The 13,423-nt window shown below is 41.8% G+C and overlaps 1 protein-coding gene across 4 annotated transcripts in view; it reads left to right on the forward strand.

Moving 5' to 3' along the window:
- The window catches only part of PDE4D (phosphodiesterase 4D), an 811,089-nt gene that overhangs the window by 452,864 nt on the left and 344,802 nt on the right, over nt 1-13,423 (forward strand). Inside the window, exon 1 of one of the 4 annotated variants that reach the window (XM_072992731.2) lies at nt 1,964-12,740. The exons of the other annotated variants lie outside the window; for them this stretch is intronic. Within the exon in view, the coding sequence (XP_072848832.1) occupies nt 12,694-12,740 (47 nt within the window). The 5' untranslated portion in view covers nt 1,964-12,693. Of the gene's footprint in view, nt 1-1,963; nt 12,741-13,423 lie in introns of those variants that run through there. 4 annotated transcript variants of the gene reach the window in all.

Genomic DNA, 13,423 nt, shown 5'->3' on the forward strand with positions numbered 1-13,423 from the left:
CTTGGTGTAAATAAAACCTATACCACACAGATGGCCACATTTATTAGTTTATTAATTCAGTGGAGTAGAACTCAGTTTTCAACAAACACACCTGTCTAATCTTATTGGATACAATTTATTCCTTTCTGTATAAGTTACAGATTATGAACAATAGCTAGGTCTTACCTTGAAACTAACGATGTACTGCTTGCATTGAGGCTTTTTGATCTGTTTCATATGGGGTATATATTCCCCATCTATTTGAAGACTGCTGTTTGCTGTACTTTTTTATGCCAATAAAGGTGGTGGTGGAGATGATGATCAATATATCCTGTTAAGTTGCAATTTATATGCTATGTTATGCTATGCTTTGTTATAAAACAGGCTTTTGAACTTTGCTTTTACTCTTTCTTTTGTCCTCACAAACAGATGAACAGTATCTTCGGTCATCTCCCACTGGGATCTACTCAGATTGTTAAAAGTTTCATATATTTTATTGCTTTTCAACTGTACCTTGGCAATATATAATGCAAATTTCCACTGTACAGCAGCCATATGTCATTGCAGTTTAGGGTCTGTTTCATTAACTAGTTATTATGCCAACTAATGTAAAGGCATTAGTGAGAGTATCGTCTGTTTCTAATAATAACAAGGAAAAATAGGACACGAGAGGCCATTAATCTCCCTTCAAATAACTTGTTAAGTCAATCTCTAATAGTGTAGAAAGGATGAGCCACTAAACCATTACTAAGGGTAGGCTGAGGTATGTATATTGAAGCACTTTATCTGATGGAAGCATTTCATTTAATTAGAAGGTAAAGACTAGACATCTGCACTGTCATTGGACAAATGTGCACAAACGGACTGAATCGGGGATATTTGTATGAATCTGGATGGACTACAAGATGGAGCAACAAGTCACTGTTTATCCCAGAGGTGATTCAACACCACACTTTTTTTATCCCATCTGCCATTTTGGGGGGTAAAAAAAGATGGTCGGTGATTTGAATTGAAGAAAATGGGAATTGAAAGTCATATACTATAATGAGCTGCTGGCACCAAAGCAGAAGGTGAGTGACAGCTGATACCCCTCTCTCTAGTAAAGCCCTAGATCTTCTTGGAATTCTCAGACCACTGAGGCATTAGGGAAGGCTCAGACTGAGGTCTCTGCATGGTCTATGCATCCTCTTGCAGCCGTTCTGGCAGTCATTTTCATAGCTGGTGGTGAAGAAACAGAATTGTTTCACTGCATAGATTGCCTTTTGCTTTTTAGAATTTTCTTATTTTTCTTTGTCCTTTCACTCCTCTTAGTTTATTAAATTTTACCAAAATATTATTGTGAGTGTGGAAGTATGAGTGTCATTATGGGCTTTAAGTGGATAAGTCACATACTGTAATTGCATAGCCCTTCCCTGGGCATAAGCATTTATGTTTCCCTGACATTTGCAATGAGTTCTATGCCAGTGCAACTGTTGTAAATGTTGGTGGTGAATTGCTCTATTAAGAAGTTAGTGCAAACATTTGCTGTTGCGCACTGAGTCGCACAGCTTGGCATATAATATCAAATGCCTGCACTAACTTCTTAACTTCCAGCAGTCCATTGCCAAGACTCATGCTAATTGTGTTATGTGAACTGACATAATATGATTTGGGCCAAAGTAACAGACCTGGGTATGGAGCAAGTAAAGGGTACAGGTTATGTTTCCTGATCTTTATGCCCTTTATGTGAGTAAAGACTTCATTGGGAATGTTTTGCACATTCCTAGTAAAGATATTGGAAGTAGAGAAGGCAACTGGCACTCCAGTTTGGAGTGGGGAATGGGTGCCATCTTTGCTTTTACTTCAGGCAGTAGAATGCCTTGGGCAAATTCTCTGAAGTAGGTTCCAGTCAGAGTCAACATTATTATTATGCATATTAAGGCAGTTTTAGATAAGAAAGGGTTATATATTCAATTTATTATCCTGTTTTTACTGTCAGAGAAGGGGAGAAATGCCTTTGAGATTTTCTGCTTCAGGTGTCAAACTGACTTGGTTATTTCTATTAGGATTTGAGGAAACAACATTGGCTGTTCTGCCCCTAAAAGCAAAATGGTTTAGGTCAACCCTGGTTCCAGTCCAGCAAATGGCCCTGCTGAGATTTACAATACAGCTCATCTGGTGTGTTAACTGAGAGTGTGTAGGAAGGATATATTTAATTAGAGAGTGGAATCAAATGGTTATATTTATTTATTTATTTATTTATTTATTTAGCTAGCTAGCTAGCTAGCTAGCTAGCTTGTAGGCCACTTGACATAGTGAAATCATTACTCAGGGCAATTTACAAAATACAGATATACCATATAATCAACAACAAAAAAGAAGTAAAATCCCAGTCAGACAATCAGATTAACAGAAAGGTGGGCATCAGCTGATACCAGCAACAAACACCAAACAATTTAGAATAGATCAAAAGTAAATAAATATAAGGGACGTGGTGGCACTGCAGGCTAAACCGCAGAAGCCTTTGTGTGCTGCAGGGTCAGAAGACCAGCAGTCATAAGATCAAATCCACACGATGGAGTGAGCTGCCGTTGCTTTGTCCCAGCTCCTCACCAACCTAGCAGTTCGAAAGCATGTAAATGTGAGTAGATAAATAGGTACCATCTCGGTGGGAAAGTAAACAGCGTTTCGTATATAGCCGTCATGGCCACGTGACAACGGAAACTGTCTTCGGACAAATGCTGGCTCTGCGGCTTGGAAACGGGGATGAGCACCGCCCTCTAGAGTTGAACATGACTGACTAAAATGTCAAGGGGAACCTTTACCTTTACCTTTACCTAAATACATATAATCCAATATAACAAATGAAAGTGACAAACTTCAATCTGAAAAATTAAATATAACAATAGGTCACAGAATTAGTATCAGATGTTGCCAAAAGCCTTATTGAACAGTTCACTTCAATAATTTTTTAAAGGATTGTAGGAATCTCTAATGGAAGTTTATTCCATAAAAAAGGTGACACAACTGAAAAAAAGCTTGATCTCTGGTAAGATTTATTTCCCTTTTTTCCCTCTCTTTATTTCCCTTGGGGTGGGCATCTTTAATACTGTGGCATGAGAGGCTTGGGTTGGACAGGTAGATCTTCTCAGGGAGAAGTGCTACAAAAAGACTTATCCCAACGAAGATGACTATAGGCTGCTTGCTGTTATTACCTGATCCCTTGTGTTTCAACAGTTCATGGCCTGCTTTACAAAACAAAAAACAAAAATAAAAAACAGTCCTTTCTTTGAAGGCATCCTCTTTTTCCAGAGCTGTCCAGTGCAAATCTTGTGTATAGATTAAGAACTGTAAGATGGAGAAGCAGCATGGTGTGCGTTGTCCATCCACAATGAGTATCTGAACAGCAGACTGAGTGGACACACTTGTAGAGACAAGCATAAACTGCTAATTCTTCCTTCAGATGAACAGGTGTTTGGTCATTTTTCTGGTGGATGCCCATTCAGAGGCCTCGTCCAGCTTCCGTGTTCTGGACGCTGCCTCTTCCAGACACTGCCTCTGAGTGGGCACCCACTGGAGGAGGTGGGACTAGGAACTGCTGAGCACCTGTTCATCCAAAGGATGAACTGGTAGTTCGTGCCCATCTCTGGTCACTTGATTACAGCCTTCTCCACTTTGGTTTAAATGCCTTATGCTTATTTCAAGTGATAGCAGGTATTTCTCAGCAGCAAACATATGTATATCAATTCATATTTAGAAATCTCATGCAATCTGATCCATTTTTGGACCTTTTTTTGGTGATCCATTTTCTCTCGGGGAATAGGGGGAATGAATGAGTAAACACCACCACTTGGTTCCTATATGTATATTGCACATCAGTGGGAAATGTACCTACTCAACAGTAGTTTTACATGGTAAGGGAAATGCCTGCTCCTCCACTGGCAGGAAGAAAAAAGGTATATGTAACTGCATTTGGTTGGCCACTGCTTGCAAACCAAACCCTAAATTGCAGAGCCTTGCAGTGATCCCAGGACAAAAGCTTGCTTACATTGTGTCACATGTGTTGGTCCTGCTAATTCTGTGGCCTGCTGTCGAGCAATTGGAAATAACTATGAGTATCATCCTCACAGCCCTTTTGGGACTGGTAGTGTTGGAAGAAAATTGAATCAGCCAAAAACATTCACTATCTGGAAGCTCCCAAGGGATTAAATCATTTCTGTGAATAACAAGCTGAGCAAATGTCAACACTGTGTTGTTCTTTGCCTGGTGTCAGTGACTAATTTCTATGAACAAAAATATGATCTGTGATTTGGGGGAAGTAGTAAAGTATTGCTGACACCCAGTTTACTACTTCTGAGATGACATCTGAAGTACTGATTTCAGAAACTAGCTGGCAGCCTGTAAATGATACTGTCTAGATTATAGAAAAACTGGAAGGTGAGTTGTTGAAAGAAAGCCTGAGTGAGGGATTTGATGCACTTATCCTAAGCAATTAAATAAATAAAGAGGAGGGATTTAAAATGGGGTATTCATGGTGTATAATACTGTCCATGTGAGTGATGTGTGTTTGCCTCTGCCATAGTTCCAAGAATGTGAACCCTAGACATTCATACTGAACACTACAGGGACCGTGAGTATGTGACTTCCTTTAGAAAGTCTGTTCATCTCATATTTGGTCTTCCTCTTTTCCTGCTGCCTTCCCCCTTTCCAAGCATTATTGTCTTTTCCAGAGAATCCCACCTTCTCTGGAAAAGACAATAATATACCCCAAGTAGGACAGCTCAGGTTCAACATTTTTGCCTCCAGAGATAGTTCACTTGATTTGTTTTCTCAACATTCATTTTTGTATAGTATTCATTGATTTTTTTTCAGTAACCTTTGCAGGCCAGTGAGCTAGTAAGATCGTATCATCTGCATATTGGATGTTTTGGTAACCTCTCTAGTAACTATTATAACATTTGAATCATCAAGTGCTTCTCTAAAGATGTTCCTAAAGCACAAGTAGAAAAACATTGAGTAGAGTGTACATACTCATCATGGTCCTTGTATTGTCATTTTGTTTTCAACTTCAACAACAACTGCCAGTGTGTTCTAGTAGTGAATCAAATGCTAGTCTAGGATATAGGAGACATGGGTTCAAATCTCTCAGTGGCCATGGAAATCCTCTCAGCACTAGCAATGGAAAACTACTGCCTGGACATCTCACATACCTTCAAAATACTGTTAGGGTCACCATAATTCAGAAACAGAATAATTTGTCAATAATACAGATATCTCTTGAACCAAGACTATTGTTTATCACAGAAAACTCCATCACCTTTCATGCGGGACTTGTGTTAAAAGCTTTCTGTAGATCAGTAAAGCAAGCATCCACATGGCATTTCTTCAAAAGTATACAGACATAAATATATTTCCTTGCTTCTCAAACCTCTTCTGCTTCTCATCCTTGTCACTGCTGAAACAATGCTGGTCCCAGTCTAACCCAGTTTTTCCTAACCTTGGGCTTCCAGTTAATGTTGAATGAAAATATTCAGGATAGCCAATGATCAGGGATGATGGGAGTTGCCATCAAATCTCTTTGGACCCAAGGTCAGGAACCATACATTTCTTGTCCTGCTCTTTTGTTGGTCAGTGGCCTGAATCTTGTTAGTGTTTGTGTAAGGTTAGCATAACTTGCTGCAATTAACTGATAAAGTGCCACGGCGCATGTCTCAGTTACATGCCTGGTCACTTATCCAGTTGTGGAACCAAAATGTTCCCCCAACACCTTATGAATTAGCTACTGTTAAGTTACACAAATCTTATGCAAACATCAATAGGATTTTGGCCAGTAAGTAATAGCAGACAGGTGGAATCGGTTAGCCCGAGAAACTATGTGGATGGCAGCTTAGCCTGCAGGGAACAGGGAAGCGTGAGGTATGTGGCTAATCAAAAAGTCACAGTGCTTCAACCTTATGAGCCATGGCTCCAGTAGAGAAGAGAAGGAAATGATGAACAAAGAGTGGCCACCAAGTTCTTTCCCATTATTCCTTTTACAAAACTCTAATTCTGTGCAGGTGGGCAGGGGAGGAATGAGCTTCTGGTTAGGGTTACAGATGGTACAGGATCAAAAGAGCAAGCCAGTCCCATGTGCATATTTGTTTGCTTATTGATGTCAGTCATGATGTGAGGCTTAGATGATGTTTTCTCTTTCCTGATATTGTAAGTGTGAGAGGAGCTGCTTTTATACCTCTGTCAGAGATTCTAGAACTGTTTTGCAGAGTGGAGGGTGGGGAGGGAAGCTCAAGATTGGCGGGCAGGTGAGTATGAAGTCTGTCTACTTGCAGGTGTGTTTAATGGGCCAAACAAACAATATGCCATATTATATTCCCTATTGCTAAAAATGGCATGGGAATCATGCACACAGTTTTATAAAAGGCAAAATCTAAGAATTATCAGCCTCGTCTGCCGTCTTCCACCTCTCTTCATGGCCCCTGCCAGTAAAGCAGGAATCTACTTGGAATTATTTTCCTTTTGTTTTCTGCCCTATAATCTCTGAGCTTCAGAGGACTGTATTTTGGTAGCCCGCAATTCTTTAGTGCAATGGAGATCATGTAGAAACTGCTTTTACTCTTGTATGGTACAAGCTTGGTTTTGAAGATGAGCTGAAAGTGATGTGAGAAAGTTGAGACTGTCTTGTCTGCTCTTCAGGAGTGTTCACTCAATCTCGCAAAGCTGGTGTTAGATTGCAGACTAGAAAAAAAGGCAAGCATGATAACAATGCTGTACATATGTACGCTGCAAATCTATTATCAAGAGGGCCACTGACAAAGAAGTACAGAACCAAATTAACAGAAAATCTTAAAACATAGAAAACTAGAATGTTTCAGTCACTCGCTGAGAAATGAAAATTATAGAATGTTGCAGCTGTTCATTCATAGTAAAATAGAAAAAGAAACATAGGGAAATAAAATACTTGCCTGTTGAACAACCTGGGCTTGGCTGAAAGTCAACATCATTGTTTAGAACAGCCCCATTAAAAGTCAGAATAACTGTGATGATGCTAACCTTTCTCAAAAGAAGAACAATAAGAAGTCTTATATATTCAGAGGTGTGTGTGTGGGGGGAGATTACTTATGAAAAGATGGCACTGGGAGAAAGAGTTAAATATCTCATCTCACACTGCAGCTGCTGTAATCAGAATTGAAGCCCATCTGCTTCACACTATAGAAATTCATGTTTAAATGATAGGGGTTGGTGTATTTGTGTGAGGATGGTTGAAAGAGAGAGAGAGAGGGAGAGAGAGATATGGCCCCACCAACCTTGCATTCAAGCCCCATTCACTGCTGGGATGCCCTCCTGTACAGTGTTCCAGTGCACTTGGGAAATCTTTTGGGAGATCCAGTCACAGATCTTTTGAATGGCATTTGTGTTTTGGATCTAAAAAACTCTCCCCCCTGCCTTTTTCGTGCAAACCAAGCATATTTGGTAGCTTGGTGTCCTCAAAGCAGCAGAAATTAAATTAACTGGAATACTTTTGTAGTGTAGATTTGCATAATGAAACAATTGGAATGGCTTCAAAAAGGAGAGTAGAAGGAGGTTTTTCTGGCAGAAGCAACAAATTCATTATCTTCCCAGTAATTTCCATATCCTATTCACTGGTGGCATTGTTAAGTACAAGATATTGCAAATAGATTCCTGCTACACACATTGTTTGTCCTCACAATCATCCTATGAGGTAGATTAGTCTGATAGAGAATGTTTGACCCAAGATCACAATTGAATTTCATGGATGAGTTGGAATTGAATTTATACTTCAGTGGCCATTATCTGACATTCCAACCATTTCAGCACAATGCCTCTTTTCTCACATTTCTTTCAGAAATAAAAGCATGGCCCTATTGCCAGTTAAAGTGGAGCAGTGACCTCTGAGGTGATTCCTAAGAGGTGAGGAGGAGTCTACTGGTAACCTGCCTTTTGTGTTAAAACTCTCACATAAGGGACTGCAACTAATTAAAAATATTAAGTGCACAATCAAAAACTAAGAAATATTCAATACATAAATAACTGAAATCAGGAATAGGATATGACATTTAAAATATCAGCAGCAGACAAAACCTTAATTAGGAGCATAGTATATTAAAATCAATCCAATGTACAGTGGTGTATAACAAATATTGACTAATTTGGAATTTGGATGGAAGAACAGTGGAATCATAGCCATGCAATAAAAGTCAGATGGCCTGCAGCAGCTTCCTTAAGACTAATAATGCAATATGTAATCCAGATTTAAAATTGGCTCTGTGTATGTGTATTGTATGGTGCTGTGTATTCTCGGTTTCACTGTATGGTCTGGATTTGTGAACTCTACTGAGAGTTACTATATGAATATATATTATATATATCTATAAGAGCATATTAAAATTAGTCCAATGGTGAGTGGAAAAAAATAATATTTTAAAATTTCCTAAAACTCAACAAAGTGGGGGCTACAGGCACTTGAAGTAAGGAGGGCATTCTATAAATGTGGCCAGAACAGAAAATGCCCTGTTTCAGATATTCAGCAATATCACACATAAACCTGTGGACCAAGGACAAAGCTTCAGACGCTAACCTTAAAGCTAGGAAGTCTTGTTCAAGCCACTGCCCTCATTCTGCCTAATGGTATGACTGGCTCTGGTTTTGACAGCTGTTTCAGGGCTTCTAGCTGATCTTTTGGTGTGGTTTCATAATACCTTACTTTCTTGTGGCCAGCATCTCCACAGCTGGCCATGCAACTTTGATTTTTGGATAGATAACCTGCATCAGGGATGCAAGAGTAAAGGGATGGATACTGTAGTAAACCGTAGGAGTGGTTTTCTGCATGACTTATGAAAAGACATGCATAAGATTGTGCTGTACTTTTCTGAAAAGTGAGAACCCTGGCTTACATTTATGTAAGAAGGAGGTGGACATTTTCTGAAGGCCAATGACCTATTTTGGAAGTGTGGTTCTGCAAAGGGGTGAGTGGGTGTGGTAGTAGATAGCCATCATGTTCTGCTGTCCTTTCTCAGAGTGGTTTCTTAAAATTGGCAAGATGTACATTTTAGCCTTGGTCTGTTTGACTGCAGTTCACCCACCACTGAAATGCAGTCCCTAAACCAGTTCCCTGGTTGGAAAGGTTCAAGAGCCCTGCAGCAGGGCTATAGTGTTGACTATTACCATGTTATCCTTGGTATGCAGATCCTTTGGCACATAAGCTCTTTCTCTGTACAGCAGAGCTGGCCCTACTCTCAGGGAGAATGATAAAACTGCCTCAGGTGACTTTTTTGAAGGTCAAGGAAGAGTAGTACTATTGTGAACTAGTGTGTGCGTGTGTGTGCGTGTGCGTGTGTGTGCGTGTGTGCGTGTGCGTGTGCGTGTGTGTAATTTCAGGAAGAGGTGCTTTTAAAATCTTTAACTTCCAGTGGCCAAATAACTTGACTGTACATGAGTACGCCTTGGTGAGGGCATATATTTGCTCTGGTGCCCCCAGGCAGCAAAATAATAATCCTAGAACTGCAGAGCTGGAAGGGACCCTATGGATCTTCAAGGAGGCACAGTGGGGAATTGAATTCCATACCAAAATCCCTGAGCAGTTCTGTGCTAGGGTTAGCCCCGCTGCACAGCACCTAGCACATGGGCTCTGTGTGTGTGTGTGTGTGTGTGTGTGTGTGTGTGTGTGTGTGTGTGTGTGTGTGTGTGTGTGTGTGTGTGTGTGTGTGTGTGTGTGTGTGTGTGTGTGTGTGTGTGTGTGTGTGTGTGTGTGTTTGAGGCGAGCTCAGCATTTCATCAAGAAAGGGAAAAGAAGAAAAGAATGATTTGTGTCGCATCCCTGGCATGCAAGACATCCTACAGCAAGATGAGTCATAGTCTTTTATCAACAGTAGGGAGAGGTAATGCAGGCAGTGAAAAGCAAAAAGAAAAAGAAAAAGGCTCTGCTGGACTGAAATGTGACCCATTCTCAGTTTTGTAGCCCTTTTATTTGCGTTTTCTTCCATTGGACTTTGGAGCCTTCCCTGAGAAGGGCTTTGCCAATCTCTTTAAAGTCACTCCAGATGGGAAGGCATTTGAATTACTAAGCATTTAATAAATACGTGGAGACAAAGCTGTCACACCGCCACCATCACCAGATGATAATACTACGTATGTAGCATGTGGATGTATGTGTGTGTGTCCGTAGGTATATGAACACACGCTATGGACACTCTCCCTACACGCTAATAAATTCTCTTTTTCAGAATTCCCACATTATCAAACCTGCACCCTGTTTTCTCCGCTGGGTCTTGCGGGGGGGGGGCGGGGCGGGGAAGCAGAGAAGGAAACTTCCAGCACCATGACTCGACTGCCACAGCCACGTCGCCACACACCCCTTTTTTTACCTTCACGGCGCCTTGGTGTGAAGGGTCTTGTGGAGAGGGGGGGGGTTCTGTGGTGGTGGAAAGCGGCACAGGTGAAGGCGGGTCCGCCCGGTCCACCTGCAAATCGGAAGCAGCTGCTTTGTTCCTGAGCTCATAACAAAAGGCGATTTCATCCCCCCCCCCGCCCGCCAATATCCTATTAGTCTCAGATAGTTTACTATCTGGTTCTCCTTCCAGAATGACGACCCAACTAGGGCTCATGAGAGGTTTTGTACAGTACGACAGCCTTTTCGCCGGAGAGAGAAAGAGAGCCAAGAGCGGCTGTCCTTAAAACAAATCGCAAACAAGCGCGGGAAAAAGGCGAGAGCTTTTCCAGCTCCTTTTTTCTGTCGGGCAGTCCTCCTCCTCCTGAAGGGTCGAGAGACCCTCGCCTGGGAAGCGAGGGCTAGTTTTGGCTTGGTGGTGCTTGTCTCCGAGTTTCGCTGCCCAGGGTTTTCCGTCCAGATCTAAAGTCCCTCTGGCTTCATTTCTAGCTGGATCCCGAAGCTGCGCTTCTGTCAGGGCAGAACCCTGCGCGTTTCAAAGGATGCTTCCGTCTCTCCCTCCTGCCCCGCCTCCCGCGATGTGTGAAAAGTGCCAGGAGGTGGGGAGAGAAGCAAAAGGAAGGTTTTTAATGCAACATATTATGTTTAAAATATGATTTTTTTTTCCCAGACAGAAAATAGGTCTAGGGCTTCTGACGTGTAGAGTCTTTTGTTCGTTGTAATGTGTGTGTGTGTGTGTGTGTGTGTGTGTGTGTGTGTGTGTGTAAAGGAATTGCCCATTCCTTCCCCTTCCCTTCCCTCTCTTTAATTGGAGACCCTTCGCTTTTCTGCCCGCCTGCTTGCTGGAAAAGCACTGGCGACTGCGCTGTTCCGGGGAAGGGAAACCCCCCTAGAGGGCCCCCTTGACGCGAGTACATCCTCTTTCGGGCAGCCTTCACTGCAGCCCGGAGCTAATTCTGCTGCACAATTAGAGTGCCACAGACTCGCCTGCAAGTGTCCTGAGCCTACTGTAAGAAGAGGGGCGGGGGCGAGAGAGCAAGAACGAGACACAAAGGGGTCCGAAGGGTACCTTGGAAAATCGCCTCCTCCGCGGGGAAGGAACAAGCAAGACCCTGCCTGCCGCCTTGGAGCGAGGTAGATGCTGGGGCTCGAATGACAGTATTGGTCTGTCCGAGGATGTCGATTCAGGAGTAAGAAGAGACGGTGCTGGAAGAGCGGAGGCTTCCTGAGGACAAAAGCAGGAGGGGGGAGGAAAGGGGGGGGAAACGGGGTGAGGAAAACGGGGGAGATTTCAGCAAAAGAATATTTAAATTACACGGGACTTCCAAGTCTGCTTGTCTTCAGAGCGGACCTGAACACATGGTTTCCCCCATTCCAAACCGTAATGCCTCGTTTTTAGGAAAACCCCAAACTTAGGCTGCAGCAAAGGAAGCGATCGTCTACAACATGATCCGAAAGTCGTTTACTCGGTGGTAAACCTCAGTGGTTTGCGCGGGATTTCAGTGAGCGCAGTGTTGCAGCGTTATCCAATTTGAAACAACAACACCCACCTTATAGGTAAAAGAAGGACAGCTTTGTTATGGGGTTTAATAGCATCTGTGAACTAGATCGTGGCAACACTTTTTAATTCCTGACCGGGGTGTCCTTGAAGGTCTTATATTATGGAGCAGAAGAACAGCAGAATCCCCACTGCTGGGATGCAATAGGCAGTGGGGGCTTCGCTTCCAGATGAAGAGTTTGTTTCCTGTTGGATTATCTTCCATTGTTTGCCCACTCTTTCTTGGGAAGAAAGGAGAAGTACTTCAAGAAACCACTGCTGAATATGTGTTTAAGAAGAAAGAAAAAGCAATATTTATCCCTAAATTCCAGCATGGCAAAACAATGTGAAGTTTTGCATTTCCTCTTAAAAACTGATCTAGCACAGATGAGAAGAAACTCACTTTTGACTAACTATTTCCTACTGTCAAAAATGCTGCACATGAAGATGCTTTAATTTATATGTGGGATCTATCGAGGAGAACCATTGCCTTCATTTTAGAATATGCTGTTAAACATATTATTATTACTTTTGTGATTTCTTCTTAAAAATTTCATTTTATTAATGGATGGACCCATAGCTAGAAAACCATCTGGCAATTCTGCCTTCAAATTCTGGAGATTCTCAACTATGTGGAGTACTTTTGCTTTTTGCTTTTTCTTTCTTTCCTTCTTCCTTTTTTGCAATAGCCCATGACACTAACTGATGGTGCGGCTGTTGTGGAATGTATCTATGAATACCATAACAGATCAAGCTTTCAGACGAGGATAGAACTGATGCAGTCAAAACTGTGAACATGATGCATGTGAATAATTTTCCATTCAGGAGGCATTCATGGATATGGTGAGTACCTGCTGCACACAGAAGTACAGACTCCCCCAATGCGATTCCCTGCTGTACTTGTTGTGACAGCTGATTCTTTAGCACATAAGCTGGTGCTGATGCAAGTGGGAGCTGTAATCAAGGTGTGCAGAAAACAAAACAAACCTTGTTGGGATGTAAGTGAAATTTAACAACATACCAGCAGAATCAGACAAAAAGAATATATATTCTGTGGCCTGATAAAATACATGGATTTTGTATTTTTGTGATGTCATTCTTACTCCCCCCCCCCCCCCCCATTTTAAATAAGAAGAAACCACAACCTGCACTGAGAACATACGTTTTCTTTGTTTTTACTGCATTGTTGGGTTTCACCCATGCTAAAACAAAGTAACTTTATTTTCATCTCATCAAGTTCATTCTAAGGTTCAGTGTTTTTCCATCTGAGTTGTTCTCTGCTTCATCTAAAGGTTATTTAGTTAAAAACAAAAGCCTGTTTTTCTTCCTTCCCCCCTCCATAAAGAATTGACTCCTTCTTCTCTTCCCCTCCCATCTGCCCCACCCCCTTTTGCTAGACATGCACCAGAATACCACTGATGCTTCCTCTAAGAAATGCACACCAAGACACTTCTTTCTCCCTTTTTTCCTATTGTGTGTAGTGCCACTGAAACACTAGGAGTGAATGATCTGGATTATTTGCATCT

The sequence above is a fragment of the Pogona vitticeps genome, chromosome 2, assembly GCF_051106095.1.
Source record: "Pogona vitticeps strain Pit_001003342236 chromosome 2, PviZW2.1, whole genome shotgun sequence".
NCBI lineage: Eukaryota > Metazoa > Chordata > Lepidosauria > Squamata > Agamidae > Pogona > Pogona vitticeps.